Raw genomic sequence first — 23,781 nt, 5'->3', positions numbered from 1 at the left:
CCCGAAGCTGAGACGCGGTGCAGCGCCGGGGACGGGGACGGGGTGCGGGTAGGGGACGAGAGGGTAAAGTCGCTCCTCGTTCGGTACCCAGGAGTGTGGTCTTCCCTTCCCCACCACTAGAAGGAGCGTGGCGAGCGCCTGAGTATCCGGCAGGCTGACTTAGGGCGAAGGCTGCGATCTTGGGGCGCAGCCGGGATGGGACTCAGCCGGCTGGGGAGCATGCATAGGTCTGGCGGCTGAGTGGGCTGGAGGACAGCGGTCCCCCGAGCTGTGTCTCAAGGCTCTCCAGTACTCATGGGGTGGTTTGGGGGACGGAGGCCGGGGCGGGGGCGGAGTGTAGTCCAAGAGTAAGGAGGGGTTCCTGAAGACGTGGCACTCGGAGCTGGGCTCGATTCCGCTCGAGCCTCGGGTGCTGCAGCCCCGCTTTTCCCCGGAGAACCCGGGCCTGGCTCCGCCCAGCCCTCGCTCCCAGCCGTCAGGGAGCAATAGACCGAACACCTCGGAGCCAGGGTTGCGCAGGTCCGACCTCTGGGGCGTCCAGCCGGTCCCAGACTAGACAATGCGGCCCGGGCCCCGCCCCGGGAGGCTGATGCGGCTGCAGCCCCGGCCAATCACCGCCTGTGGCTAGGCTCTTTAAAAAAAGAAGAGCCGGCTGCGGTGTGGCTGTCAGCTGGAGAGGGATCCCTCCGCCCATGTAAACACACTTCATAAAGGGCAAGGGGAAGCGTCTTCTGTGGGGGTGGGGGAGCCCTTGAGATCCCTCTCTGTCCCTAGGTTCCCCTCGGTAGCTTGGAACAACACCCTCCCTCCACGTCTCCTAGGGTCGGTGAGGAGCCAAACAGCTGCTGCCAGATCAGACAGCAATAGTGTCTCATCACTTAGGGTTACTACCGGAAATGGAGGAAGCAGTACCTTGAGAGTTGGGAGATTCCTTTCACATAGCAGAGAACCGAGCTTTTCTTAGGCTTGTTCAGTTACAGAGCCATAATTAATGTAGGTTTAGATGTCTTAAAGATGCCAACGTCAAAGATGGAAATACTACCCTACCAAGGCAGAGCACGTGACAGGAAATCAACTCCCCCAAGACCCTCAAATGCACACAACACCCAGGGCCAACAACCAGGGCCAGAGCAACAATAAAAAATTTCTCAGCCACCGGCAAGAATTGTGCCTGAAATCCTAACACTTGGGAGCGAGGCCAGTCTGGGCTACATAGTGAATTCCAGGTCAGCCTCAGGTACAAGTGTGAGATCCCGGCTCATTTTTTTTTCTTTTTCCTCAATCCATTATGAAAAAATTCAAATATTCAAGAGGTTAAAAGATATTACAGCTGGGCATGGTGGTGTATGCCTTTAATCCTAGACATCAGAAGGTAGAGGCTGGCAGATCTCTGTGAGATTGAGGCCAGCCTGGTCTACACAGCGAGTTCAGACCAGCTAGAGCTACAAGGAGACTCTGTCTTAAAAAAAACAAACAAACAAAAAAAAAACAAAAAAACCCGGTAAATTCTATACCTGATTCCTAGAGTCTACCCCCGCATTATAATATGCTGTATAGCCTTATCTTACACTGGTGATTTTTTTTTTTCTCTAGTAGGCTGCTGGGTGCCCCTTTTGCTTACATCTCTTTTGCAGCAAGGAACAGGAAAAGGCTTATCCAGATCCCAAAGCTCTAGGGAGTTAAGAAAAGGTTTTACCTTCTCCAAAGACCATTGTGGTCACTTTTAGAGGCCAAGGTGATTGAAAAAGAGGTTTTCCCCTTTTTGGAGTCGGTCTTACTACGTAACTCTGGCTGACCCAGCACCCACTACAAACTCAGTGATCTGCCTGCCTCTGCCTCCAGGGTAATGGAATTAAAGGTGGGCTTCACCACACCTGGCTTCTTCCTTTTTTAAAATTGAGGAATCCTAGCCAGGGTGTGGTGGAACACATCTGTAATCCCAGCACGTGGAAATAGACACAGGAAGATCAGGAGTTCAAGGTCATCCTTAGCTACATAGTGAGTTTGAGGACAGCCTGGGCTACATGAAACCATATATATATATATGAATCCTGAGGGTAAGAGAGACTTCCTCCAGGCTGTTCTGAAGGCAGGGCTAGGAACCCACTGATCCTCCTTATGGAGGGGAGGCTCTGGCAAACAGTCCTTCCATGAATTTGGCTGCTGGATTAAAGAAGTGATTTGAGTGTGGAAGTTCTACTTATGAACTTCCTTTCTTGATTTTTCTGGACTAAATAACCCCATCTTCATATCTCAAACTTATGTAATCTCTCTGCCCTTCCACTGCCTGCCCTGCAAAATTGGGATAGGCCCAGTTCTGATCTCTTCTTCTGATGTGTGCCTTTCAGCCTGTTGAAAATCTGTTCAATGTACCAGAATCTTAAACGCATGTCCAGAAGTGACTCCTCTTCTCTAGAATGACTTTTTGTGTACAGCATAATCTGGGTAAATGTCCCAGCAATGCCAATTGGCCAGCATCTACTCAGGCAGGTATGCCAGACCCTTAGTATTGTGTCCTGTGGTTCCTTCCTAGTCTGTACCTCTGTCCTAATTTTATCTCCTACATTGCATTCTTTCTTCCCAATGAATAGCACCACTGACTTTACTTAGTCCCCACCATTTCTTGGCTAGATTATTTCAAGACTTTTGCTCAAGTTCAGCCTTGGCATATGGCTTAAGAATTCTTCCCTGCAACAACCTCAGTTTTCAACAAATAGTCTGCACCATTGGATTTGGGAAGATGCCTAAGCTTCCTTATTTGTAACATTGAGAGTATCTACTTCACAGACCAAACAATCCAGCAAAGCACTCAGAACAGTATGTAGGATATGCAAGTGCTCAAAGTGCTGGTTGTCACTACTCCCATTACTATTGCTTTCTACTGTCCATGCTGTTATGTTCAAGCAGTTCTCTCTACCTGGAAAATCCTCCTTCAGTCCCAGTCCTCTCTTGGATTTTACTAAATGTATCCTTCTATTTTGGCAAAGTGTATGACAGATCGAATGATTGCTTATAGATCTGATCCTTTCTACCAGAGTGTTAACTTATTGAGAGCAAGAACTCTGAAACTTTAGTGGTCAATAAATGTTGGCTGAGCCTAATCATTAAGGATAAAATCCATCCCAAGCAAAGGCCCCGGCCCCTCCCCGATAGGGGGCGGGGCGCGGAGCTGGGCTCCTTGGTGGCGGTGGGGACTTTTTTCCTCGCCGTGGCGGCGGAGGCGCACGGCGTGGGTAGCGGCCAGACGTCGTCAGAGGAAGGCTGAAAAAGCTCTAGGTGCTGCGGTTGCCTGTAGAAGTCGGACTTGTAGCCGGAGCTGCGCGTCTGAAGAGGTTTCGGACAGCGAACTCAGTGCCGAGGTGCGGGAGCCTGCTGGGTGCCCGCCCCTGCCCTCGTCGCGGTGATGGAGCCGGCCACCGCGTCGCCCTCAGGCCCGCGCCCGGCACTGCCCCTCGGGGGCCCGGGCCCGCTGGGCGAGTTCCTGCCTCCTCCCGAGTGTCCGGTCTTCGAGCCCAGCTGGGAAGAGTTCGCGGACCCCTTTGCATTCATCCACAAGATCCGGCCCATAGCCGAGCAGACTGGGATCTGCAAGGTGCGGCCGCCGCCGGTGAGTCAGCCCGCACCCCGGCTCCTGCTCGTGGCTGGGGGAGGGAGCGAGGACGCGCGGCCCGGGGAGGCCCGAGGCGCGGGGGCGGGAAGCAGTCTCCCGGTGGGCCTAGTCAACTTTGGGGTCCCCAGAGTGTCGGAGTTGCGGCGTGGGGGTGGGTGGGACGTAGGGCTTCTCAGGGCGGGACGCGGGAGGCGGGGAGAGTGGGCTCCCTGGCAGTGCCACTCGAGGGTCGGGTGGCGGCGCGGCCCCCGAGGCCCGGTGCGCGACCCGGCGGCTGTGCGGTCTGAAGTGGTGGCAGCCGCCGGGGTGGGCGCGTGGAGCCCTGCCGAGCCCGACGAGGCGCGGGCGCGGAGGTGCCTGGGCTGGGCGGGCTCGGCTGGCTGGTCCTCGCCTCCTCTCGGGGTGCGGGGGTGTGTGATGGGTGGGGGTGGGGGACTTGCGAGTTGTCGTGTGAGGAGGAAAGTTTTCAATATGGCGGCGGGAGCCCCTGGTCCTTTGTGTGGTGGCGGTGTCGGCCCGGAGCGGCCCTCACCTGAGGGCCCCACCCTCCGGACCGGGGTCCCCCCACCTCCTGGTACCGCGGCTTCCAGGTGTTCCCCGGGCCCGGCTTGAGCTGGGGGCGGCCAGCGCTGCCGGGGGTGGGGAGGAACCGTGGGTCCGGCCTGGAGCGGCTGTGTGGTGGGGGGCGCCAGTGGCTGGGGGACACTTTGGGGGCTGTGGGGACGGGACGGGCGGCGGGGTCGCGAAGTGCTCCCGCGCTTGCCGACGCTGCAGTATGGACTTGGGGGCGCACCGCGCGGCTCTCGGGGAAACGAGCCTGGCTGGAGGTGGAGGGGAGGCCGTGCTTGGACAGGGAGATGTCAGAGGAGACCTTGGATGTTTCCCCGGCGGCCCCGGCTCCCCTACTCGGTTCTCCAACGGTGGCTCGAGCGCCTCAGGCCTGGGGGCCGAGAGGTGGGGTGTCCTCGAAGCCTGCCCTAACGGCTGCAACGGCCGCGGAGAGCCCGGCCCACTGAGTCTCAGGCCCATCCCCGCCGGAACTCGAAGTGCAGCGACCCCCGGGTCTTTTGCCCACCTTTCCGGGTGGTCAGCTTCTGAGTTGGCCTGAACGACCGTTGAGGGCAGCCGGGACCGTTGGAGTGAGGTTTAACTGCCCTTCCTACTGGTTAAGAATCTTCTCCCCTCACCCCTGCTCCCAACAGAGGTGGAAGAAGACACCGCCCCCACCCTTTTCTCCTTAAACTTGCTCTTTGTAATGGCATTTTGCGCTGCAGGGATTGTTTTGGAAAAGCTGTTTTGAGAGTGATCCATGAATGAGTCTCAATACCCCCCTCCCCCCCAAAAAATAAAGCACAGACACGTACTTTAGTTTTTCGTTGTCAACTTTGAGAAAACAGAAATGAAATATTGCCTCAGAAAGTAACTGGCCAGGCCAGCTAATATGGGGAAATGATTGAAAATAGATTCATTTCTCCCATTGAAGTGGACAGGATTGGTTGATGATTAAGTGAAGGTACATGTCTGCTGTGGAGGCCTGCAGAAGTTATACCTGGGCTGGTTAGACCTAACATTGTAATTCTTGAAGAATAGACCAGGTTTCTAACATTGAGCAGTTTAGCTTTATGTTACATCCTAGGAAGGATGAATGTAAATATTGAACATTTATATTCATGGAATTTTATGCCGAAATTAGGAAACTTGTGTAAGTTATTAGTAACCAAAATGTAAAAGGAGTTAGGTTCCTGTGAGTTGTCCTCCATGTTGGCATTGTGGCATTCTAGGGCTGGGGTAAATTCTTTATCTTGCCTATTTTGCCTTTTATAGAGCTGTTTTCTCCAAAAGATACTGTTGCTCTGGTTTGGTTAGGCTACCTATTTCTTCATCTGGGCTAGCAGATTAATGGCAATCTTTATAATAAAATGTATGTGTGTTTTGCCTTTTCCCATTCTGAATGTCAGACAGACATGATGGCCACCATTTTGTATCGAGAATACTATATACTACAGCCTGAGAGGAAAGGGGTAAAGAGAAACAAATGATCTACAAACATAACCAGTACTCTGTTTTGGAGACCTCCTTTGTGTGAAGGGGTCTTGCTTCCTCCTTTGTTTAACAAACTCCTATGCCAAAATGAGTTTGCTAGGATTTGCTGTTGATATAACCACAGAAAAGAATACCCAGAAGTTGTAGCTCTTGAAAAGAGGGGTCTTGGAACAAAGGCTTCTCAAGAGATGTAAACAGTCTTTGTTTAGAAACTGTTTCAGGAAAGCTGTGAACAAGTGGTTTCATATAGTTGAAAGATAGCAGCAAAATAAAACCCTTTAAGAAGTATGAAATATTTTCCCTGGTGTAGCTATATAATGACCTGCATTTCTGGATGATTTTTGTTACTGAGTTTTTGGAACACTATATTAAAGGGATTTGGAACTTGTAGTTTTTTTACTTGTTCATATGTAAGGGGGAGAATCATAAGGCATTTCTGTTTCCTTTTGTTCTTTGTGTTTTTAATTAATGGTACTTATATAGCTTTGGTTAATACCTGCTTTCTTAGTGAGAGTCTTAAGCTGCTTGACATGTGAAAACAGTATTTACATTACTTTGTATATGAATGCGTGACAAATTTGTGAAAATATATATAAGATAAATGTTATAAAAGTGATGAGTCAAGATTATATGCAGATCCCAAGTTTAAATAAAGACAGTAATAAGCCCTTATTGCAAATAAGTATATGGGATAGTTAAGCTTATTTTCTGAGCTGAGGCCTTTTAAAACTTACAATTAATTTTGCTTCTGGTTTTTATTTCCTTTAAAATGCAAGATTGAATATGTAGATGTTTAAGGATAAACTACATTTTCCATAACACTTTGTGGTATTTAGATGAATAATTTTAGGGGTGTTACTCTTAGACCAAAAGAAAAAAGTTGGCTTAATAAACATCCTTTTGAGTCTCTCAAATTTGATAGAAATGGGTTTATTTGATGGCTTTAATAACTTTCTTGCTTTCAGATAGCTAATATTATGGTTGCAGATAGGCAGATTCCACAGATTTCTCCTTTGGAAGTGTTCAAAAGTGAGAGATTTAAATAAAACCCCAGATGGCACAATAGATACTTTTCTCTTTTAACTTCCTGTGGTCGTTTGTTAAGCCTTTCATCTTCATCTTTATAGCCGTGAAGCATAAAATTGTTTTGTTTTAATGCAATCAACATCTTTGAACTTACTAGTTCCACTCTTCGGGTACAAGGAGGAACTTATAATATTCCTTTTTTTTAAAAAAATTTTTTTTATTTTGGTAAAGTAGAAGTGCTAATGATAGTGGAAGCTCATTTATGTCTATTCCAACCTGTTAACTCTTTTTAATTTTGGATTTGACTTTGGCCTTATCCTTCTGCGTTGTCTTCCTAATACCTTTAGTGTCGCAAATCTTCCTGAAGTTGTGCTTATTTACTCTTTGAGCCACTTTAAACCTTTAACATTTGGAGAAGAGGCTTATATAATTCATATACCATGCAGTAATTTTAAATGTTCAGTTACGTGTTTTTAGTATTTTCAGATTTATACAACAATCATAATGGTAGAACATTTCTCCCTTTCTCCAAAGATCCTCTTGCCCCAGGCATGTGCCTCCATGTTTTCCTCAAAACAAATTTAGGCCCATACTGCTCAGGAGAAAAATTTGGTAGGGGTTTGATCATTCCTAAAGCTCTAGGTCACACATATCTGCCTTAAACATAGCAAAGTCATACTTCATTTGTTGTAGTCTTTGAGTGGGTAGTAATCTAAATTCCATTTATTAGTAAATTGAGCACACCAAGAGCCAGGAGCACAGCCACCTAGTTGTGATTCAGAGAGCTAATCAATAAAATTCTGGAATGAAATTTGAGCAGTGTCGAAGCTACTGTTCTCATCCCTGCCCTGCAGGGAATACAGGTGTGTGGTTTAGGATGCAACTTTAAACATGTACTCTAAACCTTAAAAAAAAAAGTATGTATTTACAGATTATTTATTGTGTATATGTGCATGCCACAGCATGCATGTGGAGGTCAGTGGAGTTGGCTCTTAGTCCTGGGGCTTGAACTCAGATCCTCAGGCTTGGCAGCATTTGCCTTTACCTGCTGAGCCTCTCTCTGGCCCTGTACCTTTTTAAAGATCAAAGCTGCATGTGGTAGTGTGCAGTAATCCCAGCAGTAGGGAGGCAAGAGGGTAGATGTGATTAGGGCTTTAAGGCCATCAGCTACGTAGTGAGCTAGGCTACATGGTACATGAGATCCTTTCTAAAAAACAAAAAGCAAAATGAATAAAGACTTGCCTTTGAAAAGTGTTCTCTGTGTTCTCTATTGCGTTCTTTCATTTTAATCCTTAATTTCATCCTTTGTCTCTGAGGTACTTAATTTTTTTTTTTTTTCTTACATTTGTGTACCTATGCGCACACAGGTACAGAGGCTAGAAGGTAGCTTGGAAGTTGCTTCTCTCCTACCATGTGGTTTCTGGGGATTGAACCAGGTCATCTTGCTGGCCTCTTAATTTTCTTAATTTCTTTATGTTCTACTAATTTAGGCTTGGAGGTTAGTGATAAACTTGTTTAATTGGAGAGGGGGTAAAAATCCAGGATGTTGGGATGTTTGGATATATAGGCAGGCATAAATCTGCCAACAAGGGAATTTTCTTTTAAAGAGGTTCGTATGTGTGACTTATTTGTCATCTCTCATTGTTGTTTTAATTGGTCCACATTAGGGTTTATAGAAAGAGATAAGTGAAGCTAGGCATGGTAGTACATGCCTTTAATCCCAGCACTTGGGAGGCAAGGCAGGCAAATCTGAGTTCAAGGCCAGCCTGATCTACATAGTGAGTTCTAGGCCAGCTAGCTGGGGCTACAGGGAGACCCCATCTTAAAAAGAAAAGAAAAAAAAAAAAGAAAAAGATAAGTAAAAGTTTATATGGTCAAAATGAAACTGCTAATTAAGTTCCTTGAAGCCTACTTGTGTACCTCCTTCCAAATGCCCCTAAGCCTCTTCGCGTCAAAGTTATATGATTTGTATGCTTTTTCTTTTTTTAGTAGAATCATATGTCTGTTTAAGAATTATATGTTTTGTTTTTTTGGTTTTTTTTTTTTTGGTCTTTTTGAGACAGGGTCTCCCTGTAGCTCCAGCTGTCTTGGAACTCATTATGTAGACCAGGCTGGCCTCGGACTCACACAGATCTGCCTGCCTCTGCCTCCCAAGTGCTGGGATTATAGGTATGCGCCACCACACCCAGCAATTACTGTTTTTAAAATATTTTTATTTTCTGTGTATGAGTGTATTGCCTGCATGTATGTGAGCGCACCCATGTCGTGCAGTGCCTCGGAGGTCAGAAGAGGGCTTCGGATTCCCCAGGAACTGGAATTAAGGACGGTTTGTAACTGCCATGTGGGTGCTGGGAATCAAACCTGGGTCCTCTCCAAGAGCAGTCAGCACTATTAATCGCTGAGCCATCTCTCCAGCCCCAGTACCTAATTTTTTTATTTAAAAAATTTCAAACATTCAAGTATAGAAAGTAGTTTTCATAGCTGTCTTTTTAGGTATAAGAGCAGAAAGAATAACAGCTCTGGAGATGAGAACTAATGACATCAGTTGTAGAAACCATCTGGGATTAGTTTTTGTACTATTGGAGTTACAGGTGACATTTGAGCAATTTAGAGTGAGCTTTCTGGTATTTAGTGAGTGATGATCACTTTGCCCAATTACTATGGGAATTATAGTTTCTGTGTTTTAGCTAGTGGTTTCTTTGTTTTGTTATACATTATTTGGGGGAAACTAAAGAAACTTGACCATCTTCGGGCCAACTCTTAGAACATTTTTTTTTTTATATAAAGTAGATGTGACTTAATCTTTACTGTTAGACTTCAAACCTTTTTTTTTGGGGGGGGGGTCTTTTTGAGACAGGGTCTCCCTGTAGCCCCAGCTGTCCTGAAATACACTGTATAGACCAGGATGGCCTTGAACTTCAGAGACCTGCCTGCCTCTGCCTCCCGAATGCTGGGACTAAAGGCGTGCACCACCACGCCTGGCCAACTCTTAGAACATTTAAAGGCATGGGAGTAGGTAGTGGTTGGAAGGTGTTTCCTGCTAGCATGATCCTATATCTGGTATTGGGCCGAACCCAGTGGTAAGGCAGAGGAAGCCAGTCTCTGTGAAATTGAGGTCAGCCTGGTCTACACAGTATGAATTCCATCCAGGCCTGCAGTGGCTATCTGGAGAGCCTGTCTCAAGCAAAAACAAAAACCATTGCTGGGATTGGCCTTATTTTATTTCAACTTTACTATCATAGGAAGGCACTTCCTGGTCAGAGTGGGTATTTTGTGTGATAGAGTTGGGAGTCAGGAGTAATCAAGAAAGAGAACGAGGTCCCTTTTGGAGACTTTAATGAATTGTTGATTAGGTTAACTTTCCTGTGCTGAATGGTAGTTTAGTTTTCAGCATTTGATGCTTCAATTTCTGTTTGAGCAGAATTGGGAGTTTTTTGTTACCGTTGTTTTTGCAACAGGGTCTCCCTGTAGCCCCACCTGACCTGGAACTAACTCACAGGTCTCACCTGCCTCTGCATTTTTTGTTTGTTTGTTTGTTTCTGGCGTCAGTTTTTTGTTTTGGTGCTGGGGATGAGAACAAGGCCTTGCTCACATTACGCAGTCCCTCTAGCTCTAAGAGCTACATATCCCCGGTATCTTGATGTTTGTATCAGTCTGGCCTTGAACTCCCAAAATAGCCCAGGCTGGGTTCAAACTCAGTATTTTTGTCTTCACCCCCTGAATCCTAGGATTACAGGAATATATCATCATACTGGACAAACATTTTCTTTTAAATGGATAATTTAACAATTAGATTGTATGCCAGGCTTGGTGGTACATGCCTATAATCCCAGCACTTGGGAGGCTGGGGCAAGATGGTATAAATAATCAAGGCCAGCCACTGAGCTCTTAAAATTTAAGGGCTTCGTCCAAGGAATATTTTGTAGTGATAAAAATTAGTTATCAAAATGAGGATTTATGTGTATGTGTATATGTATTTATGCTTAAAAGCCAGTTCTTTTATTATGTAACTACAAGGGACGGTTTCTAAATTTAAAAGACTGGTGACTAGCTATTTGGTTTTTGTTTGTTTGTTTCTTTGTTTTTTGAGGTAGGGTCTCACTTTATAGCCTTGCCTGTCCTAGAACTCTCTATGTAGACCAGGTTGGCCTCATACTTGCAGAGATTCACCTACCTCTGCCTCCTAAGTGCTGGGATTAAAGGGCCACCAGAGTTGTTTTTATGTATGTCTGTGTGTGCACACATGTTCATGTGTGTGAAAGTGGAGTTCATAGGACAACGTTGGGTCTTGGTCCTTGTTTTTCCACCTTAGTTTGAGTCTCTTTGTTTTTGTTCTTTGATTTATACCAGTCTAGCTGGCCTTCAAGCTTTTGGGAATTCTCCTGTCTTGGCCTCCCATTACTTTCGTTAGAAGCATTGGTATTATAGACTCTCATACCATATGTCCTACTTATACATGAGTTCTGGTGACTCAGAATCAGATCCCCAGGCTTGTGCAGCATTTTTGTTCAGTGAGCTATCTCCTCAGCCCTAGAGTTTTAATCTAATTGCATCATGACCTTGGACAAAAGTCGGTTTACCCCAATGTGTATCTTCTCATTCTGCTCTAAAGGGATCTGACATTGACCTAGAGCTACTGTCTAGATTAATTAAAGGATTCAAGGAGCTTAAATCTCAAAGCTTTTTTTCCCCTTGCCCATTGCTAAGAGTCTGAGAACAGATGTAGCCAGACAGAAGTTAGTGCCAAATACATATTCCTTCATTTCCCCCTACAATGAAGTTTTTAAAAAATTTTATTTTTATGTGTTGAGTATTTTGCTTGTATGTATATAGGTGCACCCAGGTGTGCAGTGTCCATGGAAGCTAGAAGAGGGCGTGGGATCCCCTGGAACTGGAGTTACGTGATGGTTATTTGCCACAACGTGGGTGCTGGGAACTGAACCCAGGTCTTCTACAAGAGCAGCTAGTGCCCCCAACCACAGAGCCATCTCTCCAGTCCTCCCCTCCACCTTATGTCAAAGCTAGAATATAAGAATTGGGCATGAGTCTGGAGGGATGGCTGTTCTTAGAGAAGACAAGGGTTTGGTTCCCAGTATCCACTTAGTGGTTCACAATCATCTGTAACTCCAGTTCCAGGGGAACCAATGCCCTTCTCTGACCTCCATGGATAACAGCAGACATGCATGTGGTACACAAACATATATGCAGGCAAACACTCATAAAAATCTTACAAAACAAACTGGGCACGGTGATGCATGCCTGCGTAGCCCCAGCATTGGCTTAGAGTGAGGAGGATCAAGTTAAGACCAGCCTGGGTTAACATAGTGAGTTCCAGGTAAGCTTCAGAAACCTAGAGAGCACCCCCCAACCCCCCCTCCTCCCCAGCTTCTAGAATATACCTGGATATGATGATTCATTCTCAGTATTCAGAAGGTTCAGTCAAGAGGGTCTTGAATTTAAGACCAGCCTGGGCCACTTAGTGAGATCCTGAATCAAAAACGTGGTGGCACACACCTTTAAATCTCAGCATTAAGGTGACAAAGGCAGGCAGATCTCTGTGAGATGGAAGCCAGTCTCGATAAGAGAATTCCAGGCCAGCTAGGGCTACAGGGAAAGCCTGTCTCCAAAAACACAAAAACAACAAAATACTAGAAGGTGCTAGAGTATCTGTAATATCCATGCTGGGGAGAGACTTTCAGCGATGTCTTTGTTTTGGTGTTGTGAGAAGAGATGGCAGGAAAAATGCCCATTTTAGTCCTTAAACATGTAGGCACAGAGCTGAACTATACTTTAATTTCTGTTCTTTAGAGACAGGATCTCATGTAGCCAGACTGGTCTGGAACTCCTGATCATTCTGCCTCTACTCCCCTGATTGCTGGAATTACAGGATTGTGTCTTTTTTTTAAGCAGCACTGGGGATTGAATCTAGGGCCTCATACGTGCTAGGCTAGTACTCCCTCAGTGAGCAGTGAGCCACAGGCCTAGCACATCCCCTGCCTTTTCTTCTGATGCTGTTTTTTTTTTGTTTTTTTTTGTTTTTTTTTTTTGGTGTTTTTGAGACAGGGTCTCCCTGTAGCCCCAGGTGTTCTAGAACTCACTGTGTAGACCAGGCTGGCCTTGAACTCACCAAGTGCTGGGATTAAAGGCATGCCCAGCTCTGTATTTTATTCTTTAATAACATTAGACTGATTTCACCTTGCACAAAAGTCAAATCCAAATGGATCAAAGACCTCAGTGTGAAACTGAAAACCTTGAAACTACTAGAAGAAAATATTGGCAGTAACTTTCAAGATATAGGTGTAGGAAAGGATTTTCTTTTCTTTTTTAAAATGTGTGTGTGTGTGTGTGTGTGTGTGTGTGTGTGTGTATTGCCTGCATTTAGGTAATTGCACCTATGTTGTGCAATGCCTGAGGAGGACAGAAGAGGCTGTCAGATCCCCTGGAACTAGAGTTACAGTTGTTAGCTGCCATGTGGGTGCTGGGATTCAAACCCCGGTCTTCTGTAAGAACAGTCAGTGTTCTTAACCACTGAGCCATCTCTCCAGCCCTGAACTCAGAGATCTATCTGCCTGTCTCTGGATTGTTGGGACTACAGGCTTGCACTACCATGCCCAACATATCAAATCTTGAATTATGTAATCTTAACATTACCTCTTGGATGGATCTATACAGTCTATGCTACCATTATAACTTTACTAATCGCTCTTTAAATCAAATGATTTATGTGATAATAGTGCTTTCTAGATGCATTAAGATACTCCTTAGGTTTAGGAAATGGCTCATTTGGTAAAATGCTTATCTTGGAATCATGAACCTGAGTTTGATCCCCAGAAACCAGGTAAAAATTCCTGGTGTGGTGGCACATGCTGGTAATCCCAGCACTGGGGGAGGGAGAGGTAGGAAGATCTTTGGGGCTCACTGGTCTGCCAATCTAGCGTAATTGTTCAGCTCCAGGTCAGTGAGAAACTGTCTCAGAAAAGGTGGATGGCATTCCTGGGGATGTTACCCAAGATTGTCCTCTGGCTTCTATATACTCCTCCCCTACTTGTTGACCCACACACATGTATACCCCCCCCACATACATACATACATATACACACACATACACACTTACTAAAAAAATACTCTCCAATAGTAGTAAGGGTTGTTTAACATTATTATTTTTTGTATATGTGCATGTGCCATGGCATGCATGTGGAGATCAGAGAGCAATTTTGTCCAGTTGGTTCTCTCCTTCCACTTGTATGTGGGTTTCAGAGAGTGAACTCAGTGTACCAGTTTTGCATGGCAAATTCTTGTCCACTGAGCCACCTTACCGGACCCATGTAGTAAGTTATAACTCATCTTTCCTTTCCTTTTTTTTTTTTTTTTTTTTTGGTCTTTTTGAGACAGGGTCTCCCTGTGTCTCCAGCTGGTCTGGAACTCACTATGTAGACCAGGCTGGCCTGGAACTCAGAGATCTGTCTGCCTCTGCCTCCCAAGTGCTGGGAGTAAAGGTGTTTGCCGCCACGCCCAGCCTAGCATTCCTGTTAATTCTTGCCATCTCACTGACTTGGCTCAATTGGAATGTTTAGAGAACTAAAGTCTCAATTGTGTTTTAAGCACTTTCTTGGAGCTTTTCACTAATGTCTTGTGTGACATTGCTGTGTGTCCTGTAGGCTATACCAGTGAAACATTGCTGTTTTACTCAAATCACATAACTCCAGAAACAACAAATCTCTGTCAAACCCACATAATTACAAGGTCCTTCAGGCAAGATCCTCCCAGTTTTCTGTGTGATTATACGAAGTCATAATTTGGTGATAATTAAACCAGATGGTAGCATCTTGTCTTTACCAGGCTTTGCTTAAAGGTGAAAGAAAGAGTAGGTACTCTTCCTTAGGATTTGCACTCTGGTACTTTTTATTTGTGGGACTAGGCACAAGATGGAGAATGAAAAGGCATGTACAGAATTTTTGGACTGTACCTCTACTTTGTAAGATTCCAGGTATTTAAACTTTTCCCTCTCTGAGACAGGCACTCATCCAGTATTATGATGCAGTTTGGACAAAATGAGACTAGCTACCAGATCTTGCAGTGGGTAGCTGGCTTCAGGGATTTTATATAGAGACTGGGTTTGGGTTTTTAAAAAATTTTATTATTTTTATGTGTAAGAGTGTATTGCCTAGTGGGGCGTGGTGGCACACACCTTTAGTCCCAGCACTCCAGAGGCAGAGGTAAAGTGACTAAAGATATGTGCCACCATGCCTGGCTGTTCAAGGTATTTTTGAAGGAAACTGAGTTTTTAAAAATATTTTTATTTTATGTGTATGAGTGTATTGCCTGCTTGTATGTTGAGTTGCACCTGTGTCATGTAATGCCCTCAAAGGTCAGAAGAGGGCATCAGATCCTCTGAAACTAGACTTATGGACAGTTGTTAGGGGCCATGTGAGTGCTGGAAATCAAACCTGGATCTTCTCCAAGAGCAGCCAGTGTTCTTAACCACTGAACTATCTCTCCAAACCCAGAAAACAGTGTTTTTGGATTTGATTTTGAATTCTAAATGAAATTTGTGGTTTGAGGGGAGGATTTTATTTATTTATTTATTTATTTAAGTCCTTTTGAGACATGGTCTCCCTGTAGCCCCAGCTGTCTTGGAACTCACTATGTGGACCAGGCTGGCCTTGAACTCACAAGAGATCTGCCTGCCTCTGCCTCCCAAGTGCTAGGATTAAAGGCATGCCCGGCCTGAGGGGAGGATATTATTAACCAGCAAATGAAAACTTGTAGGAGAATAGAAATTTCATGGGAAGAATATACAAGTCAAAATATTGGGTTTCTGGTGCCAGTTATATTATTTACCTGTTATCCTGGACTTGACTATTTCTGTTTTTTTAATCTACCTGTAGTGGAGGCCAGAAAAGAGGGTGTCAGATCCCCTGGAGCTGGAGGTACATATATATATAAGGATATATATATGAGTTGCCTGATGTGGGTGCCGGGAACCAAATTCAGGCCCTCTAGAAGAGAGCAGCAAATGCTCTTAAATACTGCCCCCCCCACAACCCCCAGTCTTGGGCTTTTATTTCTTTTTACACATTAAGCCATGAACTCATAGGGAATGGGCTTCAGCAGTTCAGGCTCCTTTCCGTCAGTTCTCACAGTGTGCTTCTCTGGGTGGGGTGGGCTGGTGCTACAACTGAATCTTTCTCTTTGGCTTCCTTTTTTTCTGATCATTTTCCTTCATGTACTTCAGGAAGCTGTCTCGGCTCTTACAGTGCTTAATATTCCCAATAAGCACATTAATTCTCTTGGCAAGAATCTTGCCCTTAACTTGCTTGTTTACCACAATGCCAACCAACATGCTGAGTGACATTGTAGACTCTAGTTTTGCCATGGTAGCATTTATGGGGCATTCCTTTTTGAACAGTACCCATTCCCTTAATGTCTACAATTACCACCCTTCTTGTAGATTCGTATATATGTGGCCAAAGGAACAGCTTCATGTTTTCTAAAAGGCCTAGAGAACATGTAGCAGGTGCCTTTCTTCTTGCCCTTTGTGTTTATCATTTTGGCGGATTACTGGAAGATGGCCGCTCCGGTGGTACTGAGGAGAAATTATTAATCTTACTGTTTTTGCTTATGTGTTCTATTCTCTTGGGTTACCCTTTTTCTTATAGGGGCAGCAGATCACCCAACCTTCCTTTTTAAAAGCTTAGTTCTTACTGCTAAGATAGATGTTTTACAGATAAACAGTGTGAGCTGTTCAGGATGACACAGCCTTTAAAGAACAGTTCTGGGGCTGGTTAAGAACACTGGTTCTTGCAGAAGACCTGGGTTTGAATCCCAGCACCCACATGGCAGCTAACAACTGTCTGTAACTCCAGTCCCAGGGGATCTGACAGTCTCTTCTCTCCTCTGCAGGCATTGCACAACACAGGTGTGCTTACCTACATGCAGGCACTACACATATACACATAAAATAAAAATAATAAATGAAATTTAAAAAACAAAAAACAGTTCTTCACAGGTTTTCTTTCAAGTGTAGTTTTCCCCTTCTGGTCACTGAAACATAAATACAGTGAAAAATTAGTAAGCTACATGTACACTATCAACATCATCTTATGTATTTACTTATTTATTTATTTGAAATATGTAGCCCTGACTACCCTTGAACTCTGTAACAGAGGATGACTTTGAACTCCTGATCCTCCTGCTTCTAATTTCCAGTGCTGGGATTACAGTTATTGTAACACCAAACACAGATAAACTCTTCTATTTTTCAAAACCTAAAAAAGTTGATAATTGCCATTTTAGTCTGTGTATTTGTACACATGTACAAACCAGATGGTAACCAGATGGTAACATCTGGTTTAGAAATATGTGTACATGCCATGGTGTACATGTGAAGGCCAGAAGACAACTTTTGGGAGTTGGTTTTCTCTACTTTGTGAGTCTAAGTAATCAAATTCAGGTTTTCAGTCTTGATGGCAAGTATATTTACCCGCTGAGCCATTTCATTTACCCCAGTAATTACAGTTTTATAGGATGTATTCTGTTGATTCTAAGCAGCCATTCAAATGAGGCCCAGTTTATCTGGTTACAACTTCCTCATATTTTAGACTAATATGAGTTATTTTGGAATGTAGCAATAAATGTGAAAGTAAAGCAATTGATAATGCTAGATTCCTGCTACAAAATTATACTGCATAATTTGAAACGCTATGGGATAAATTTAAGCTCTTTCAAGATAAGGCCTGCTTACTCTCTTAAATTGAGCATACTTATATATTAGTACATCCTTTTCACTTTCAAACAGGAGATACAGCTAAGGCAAGGTGGTACATATATCCTAGCATTTGGGAGGCTGAGATAGGAGGATGGAGAGTTTCAGGCTGCCCTGTACTACATCTGGGAAACCTGCCTCAAAAAAAAGACAAAAGCTCAAAGTAAGGCAAGAGATTTAATCTTGAAGGATTATCAGTGCCTTAGTATGTTCATGCTGTTATAACAAAATACTTGATACTGGATCTTTTTATTTATTTTTAAAATATTTAGTTTATCTCTATATGTCTTTTTTTTTTGTGGTCTTTTTGAGACAGGGTGTCCCTGTAGCCCCAGCTGTTCTGGAACTCACTATGTAGACCAGGCTGGCCTTGAACTCACAGAGATCCACCTGCCTCTGCCTCCTGAGTGCTGGGACTACGGGCATGCACAACCACACCCGGCCTGAAAATATTTTATTATTTTTATTTCATGTGTATGAGTATGTTGCCTGCATGTATGTAAGTGCACCTGTTTCATGCAGTGCCCATGGAAGTCAGAAGGTGTTGGATTCCCTTGGAACTTGAGTTACGGACAGTTGTTAGCTGCCTTGTGGTGCTGGGAATTGAACCCAGGTCCTCTGCAAGAGTAGCCAGTACTCTTAACCACTGAGCCATGTCTCCAACCCTGATACTGGATCATTTATACATAGTAATACAAATTTGTTTTTCATAATTATAGAGACTGGCACACGTATGATTTGATGTATTATAAAGGCTGGTTATCTGCATTTAAGATAGGGTGTCTTGAATGCTCTGTGTTTCTTTGTGTGTGTTTTTGTGTGTGTGTGTGTGTGTGTGTGTGTGTGTGTGTGTGTGTGTGGTTTTTGGTTTCTGTTGTTGTTTAGTTTTTGTCTTTTTGAGACAGGATCTCCCTGTAGCCCCAGCTGGCCTGGAACTCTATGTAGACCAGGCTGGCCTTGAACTCAGAGATCTGCCTGCCTCTGCCTCCCGAGTGCTGTGATTAAAGGCAAGTGCCACCACTCCTGGCTCTCTGCTCCTTTGGAATACTGAAAGGAGACCTAGGTTAGTTCCCTCTAGTCCTTCTATAAAAGTTTCCAATCCCATTAATGGGCTCTGCTTTCATGAGTTAATTCACTTGCAATACCCCCACATCAGTACTATTACATGGTGACTATCACATGAATTGGGAGGGGCACAGACATTGAAATCCTAACAGTCAGAATTATAATATATTGAGGGGCTAAGTAATGTAACTCAGTTGACAGAGTGCTTGCTTAGGCCCTTGTTTGATCCCCAGCACTTCATAAAGCCAGGGTAGTGGTATATACTAATCCCAGCACTCAGGGAGGTGGAGGTAAAATGATCAAGAGTTTGATGCTTGGGCTAGGAATCCATATTTGATAGACTGGCCATTTGCCTTGTGTATATGTTGAATGACCAATGGGGTTGATTGAGAAACTTCCTAGCCAATTCCAGTTCAGGTTTAAGTTCAGTACTATTAGGGATAGCATGTTATACATGTTTTACCTAAAATTATTTACAACCCTAATGTTAAGCTTAGTTTATCTGTTCTAATTGTAGCAGCACTAAATACTTGTTAAATGTCTATTTACTGATTGTCCTTTTTTTTTTAAAGTACAGTTACAAATGTGAAAGAAAGCACAACAAATGTGTCTTTTTATAATCAATTTTTTTGAGACTGCATGTAGCCCAGGCTAACCAGGAATGCACTATGTAACCCCAGGCTGGCTTTGAGCTCCTTTGATTGGGCAGTCTCCTCCCTCAGGGTCTGGAGTACTGTGATGATAAATTTGAGCCACTAAACCTGGTTTGTTTTATTAGAGACAGTGTTTCCCTGTAGCCCCAGCTGACTTGGAACTTCCAGTGTAGACCAGGCTGGCCTTACTCTCAGGAGATCCTCCCCTCTACCTCCCAAATGCTGAGACAAAGGGATGTGCTGCCACCACCCCAGGCCCTGGTTTATTTTATTTTTGAGACAGAATTTTGGTTTGTAACTTAGGTTTACGTGGAACTTCCTATTTAATCCAAATTATTTTTCAACTTTTAAAATTTGTTTTTATTTTTATTTTATATGTATTGAGTGTTCTGCCTGCATATATGTAAGTGCTCATGGAGGTCAGAAGAGAGCATTAGTTCTTCTGGAACTGGAGTTACACTGTTGTGGGTGCTGGGAACAAGAACCTGGGTTTTCTGCTCTTAACTGCCGAGTCATCTCTCCTTCTTTCTAGTGTTCAACTCTTGATGTTCCTGACTCAGTCTGCTAAATGCTGAGAGATTACTAGTTTGTGGAACCCCTTGGCTTGGATTGATTTTTTTTTTTTTTTAAGTCTTACTATTATTCTTTTCCTGACCCTGATTTTAAATTTCTGGTGATTAATTTGTAAAGACCAAAGGACTCTGTGTACAGTCTAATGAGGCTTTAATAATAGGGTGTGAGATGTTTAACTTTCCCTGCCCTTGCTGCCCAGGTAGATTGGGGTATTGCTTAGGGAAGATTGAGGGGGCAGAGTCCAACCTGTTTTCTAAACTCTTTCCCTTTAAGTCTGAATCATATTTCCCTCCCTCCCTCCCTCCGGATTTCACTATGTAGCCCTGACTAGACTGGAACTCCCTATGTAGACCAGGCTGGCCTTGATCTCACAGAGATCCCACCTGCCTCTTCTGCCTCCTAAATGCTGGGATTAAAGGCATGCACCACTATATCTGGTTGGAATTTTTTTTTAAATTTTGAAGTTACATTATTTTTGTGTATGTGCATGCCACAGTGCACGTATGGAGATCAGAGGATAACTTCCTGGAGTTGGTTCTGCAACCATGTGGTTCCCAGTCTTGATTGTCAGGCTTGGCCAGCAATCACCTTTGTTTGCTAAGCTGTCTCTCTGGCCCAGGTATTTGGAATCTTTCCCATCTTAATATGGTTTGAGTTTTCTGCTAGACTTTTAGTTTTTTGAAACAGGGTCTCTCTGTAGCCCCAGTTGGTTGTGGACCAGTCTGGCCTCATTCTCACAGAGATCCACCTACCTCTCTGCCTCCTGGGTGTCTGGCCTTATCCTAGTGAGTTTTAGGCCAGACTGGGAAAAAAGATGAGGAAGGAATTTAGTGGAAGTAGTATTTAAAAAGTTAACTATCATGACTTGTCCTTTTGTTGCTACTTTAAATTTACTAATAGATGATTTACAGAAATATTGCTTTGCCTTTTCCAGTACTTAATATTTAGTATACTGAAATGTACTTTAAAATGTTTTTGTATTATGTGTATGAGAAAGAGAGAACATGAGCGAGTATGAACACATATAGAAGTCAGAGAACAACCTTTTAGGAGAGTTGATTCCTTCCATCTTGTTGAAGTACAGTCTCTTTCTTCTTCTGTTCTGTATATTCCAGGCTAGCTTGCCTGAGAACTTAAGGTGATTTTCCTGTCTCCACCTTCCATCTCGCTATAGGGTTATAAATGTAATGCCACTGCATCCAACTTTTTACATGGATCCCAGGCATTTGACTCAGGTTGTTAGGCAAGAATTTTTATCTGCTAAGTCATCTAACCTAGTATGTTCTTTGAAATGAGTTGGTTAAAACTGATTGATGCCTTGGGGCAGCAAGATGGCTCAATGAGTAAGAGCACTTGATGTCAAGCCTGATGACTTGTGTTTAATCCCCAGAACTGATGTGATGAAAGAAAAGAACCAACTCCCAAAAGTTGTCCTCTGATGCCCCCCCCCACAATAAATGTAAAAACAAATTCAGTAACAACAAACTGATGGGTTACCCACACTGTAATGCTCCCACCCAACTCAGGAGTTGAAACTCAGCTGGGTTGTGTAGTTAGATTCATCAAACAAAATCGATGGCTTTCCCCAGCTAGACTTTGTCTATGACTTTTTTTTTTCCTTCTTGGTCTTTTCGAGACAGGGTCTCCCTGTCCCCAGCTGTCCTGGAACTCACTATGTAGACCAGGCTGGCCTTGAACTCACAGAGATCCACCTGCCTCTGCCTCCGGAGTGCTGGGATTAAAGGCATGCGCCACCACGCCCAGCTATTTATTTGTTTTATACTGCTGAGGATTGAATTTAAGGTCTCTTATATGCTGAGCAAGAGCTCTACCAGTGAACTACATCCACCGTATCAGAATTACAAGCTTTTAAAATTAATTAACTTCTTTCTTTCTCTCTCTTTTGGTCTTTTTTTTCTTTTTCCTTTTTTTTAATTAAAAATTTTTTTAAATTTAATAACCACATGATTAGAAGAGACAGGGTCTCCCTGTAGCTCCAGCTGGCCTGACCTGGAACTCACTATGTAGACCAGACTGGCCTTGAATTCACAGAGTTCCGCCTGCCTCTGCTGGGATTAAAGGCATGTGCCACCATGCCCGGCCCGAATTTTTGATATTTTCATGCACTATAATTTGATGATATTTAGATCCTCTACCTAGCTATACCTCCCCTTACTGCCCCCCCATCCAATTCCATTTTACTTTACTTTGAGACAGGGTCTCTAAGTTGCCCAAACTGCCTTGAACTCACTCTGTAGACCAGAACCAGCTAATCACATGCCTCAGCCTCCCAAGTAGCTGAATGAGAAGTCTGTATCACCTGGCTCAGCTCTATTCACATATTTTATAGGAAGTCTCAGCTATTGGAATTTGATTATATAAAACAGAATTTATTATGAACTATTTTTTTAATTTGGTGTTTTAAGATTGGTTCTCTGGCCAGCTTGGCCTGGTATGCTGTGCTTCCCAGACTGGCCTTGAAATTGGGGTAGTCCTCCTGCCTCTCAGCCTACCCAGTATTGGGATTATAGGTGTATATCACTTTTTATTTTTATTTTTTAATTTATTATTTTTATGTGTATGAGTGCATTGCCTACATGTATGTAAGTGCACCTGTGTTGTGCAATGCCGAGGAGGTCAGAAGAGGATGTTAGATCTCCTGGAACTGGAGTTACTGATGATTGTTAGCCACCATGTGGGTGCTGGGATTCAAATCCGGGGCTCTGCAAAAGCAGCCAGTGCCCTAAACTGCTGAGCCATCTCTCCAGCCCCACTTTTTTTGTTTGTTTGTTTGTTTTTTCAAAAAGAGGACATCTGTTTATATTCACTGCCTTTCCTGTTAACTGTGGAATGATTTAATCATTAAAGTTGTGGGAGTTTTATTGTCACCTTAACTAACATAAACCCTATATGACAGTAGGAGCATCACACCATGTAATTACTCATCTCTAAATTTAGGGAGTAGCATGTGTTTCTACTAGACTATTCTCTTGTTTACAAAGTTTCAGCAATCGTGGGGTTGGAGAGATGTCTTAACAGCTAAGAACACTGAATGTTCTTGCAGAAGACCTGAGTTCGAATCCCAGCACCCACATGGCAGCTAACAACTGTTTGTAACTCCAGTTCCAGGGGATCCAACAGCCTCTTCTGTTCTCTGTGGGCATTGTACAACACAGGTGCACTTACCGACATGCAGGCGCTACGTGCATACACATAAAATGAAAATAATGAAATAAAATATTTAAAAAAAGTTTTAGCAATCTTAACATTTAAAAAATTATTTTTAACTTTTTTTTAACATTAGCACGTTAGTATATGTATACACATGTACATATGTGTGCCATGGCATGCATGTGGAGGCCAGAGGACTTTCTTTTTAAATAAATAATTTATTAAGAATTTCATACATGCATATAAGGTGATTTGATCAAATCCATGCTCACTCCCTGCCCTCTAACTCCTCCCATATCTCCCCATCACTTTTTTTCTGATAACTTCATGTACTCTTTCTTTGATTTCTTTTTTTATGGGGCTTTTAGCTACCCTAACATTCCCCCTTCTGAAGAGGTAACCCTAAAATCTTTTAAGGATTAGATAACAGGCTCCCAAATACTTACAGCATTTTTGGCCTTGGAACCGAGGCATGTTGCTAAGAGGCCCAAGGACATTTTGACCTTTAGCCAAGAAACTGGCTACTTTTCTTTGGGGTCTTTTTACCCTAACTGCCTAGCCAATTCCTATTCCTATTCTTATCACGCCGTCCTCTGAAGAGGTTACCCAAATTGCCAATAGGGAATAGGGATGCAGACCATTCTGGCTTCTTCCATGCTGAACAGGGATGCGGGGTAAGGCAACTGTAGTACCCCTTCAGTGGGTCTATCTAAAAGACTCCCAAGTTGTATAACACTTATCTCTAGGGGGAAAAGAAAGTCCTTGAATCATGAATAGGAGATGTGAAGACTTAAAGGCAAGAATAATTAACATTACAAGTTCTAGACAGGGAACTAGAAAAAAGTCAGAACAGGGCAATTTTCAAATGTTCATAT

At 43.7% G+C, this 23,781-nt stretch overlaps 1 protein-coding gene and 1 pseudogene across 1 annotated transcript in view; one reads left to right on the top strand and one right to left on the bottom strand.

The window, feature by feature from the left end:
• The first annotated feature begins 3,219 nt into the window (after positions 1-3,219).
• Kdm5b (lysine demethylase 5B) overlaps positions 3,220-23,781 on the top strand; it is a 99,264-nt gene continuing 78,702 nt past the window's right edge. Inside the window, exon 1 of the mRNA XM_008830330.3 lies at positions 3,220-3,607. Within this exon, the coding sequence (XP_008828552.1) occupies positions 3,404-3,607 (204 nt within the window). The 5' untranslated portion in view covers positions 3,220-3,403. The remainder of the gene's footprint in view (positions 3,608-23,781) is intronic.
• On the bottom strand, positions 15,758-16,228 carry LOC108490682 (annotated as a pseudogene).

Source organism: Nannospalax galili, unplaced genomic scaffold (genome assembly GCF_000622305.1).
Source record: "Nannospalax galili isolate Female #2095 unplaced genomic scaffold, S.galili_v1.0 scaffold113, whole genome shotgun sequence".
NCBI classification, from domain to species: Eukaryota; Metazoa; Chordata; class Mammalia; order Rodentia; family Spalacidae; genus Nannospalax; species Nannospalax galili.
Note: the sequence above shows the minus strand (reverse complement) of the source record. Positions and strands in the feature narration are given on the sequence as shown.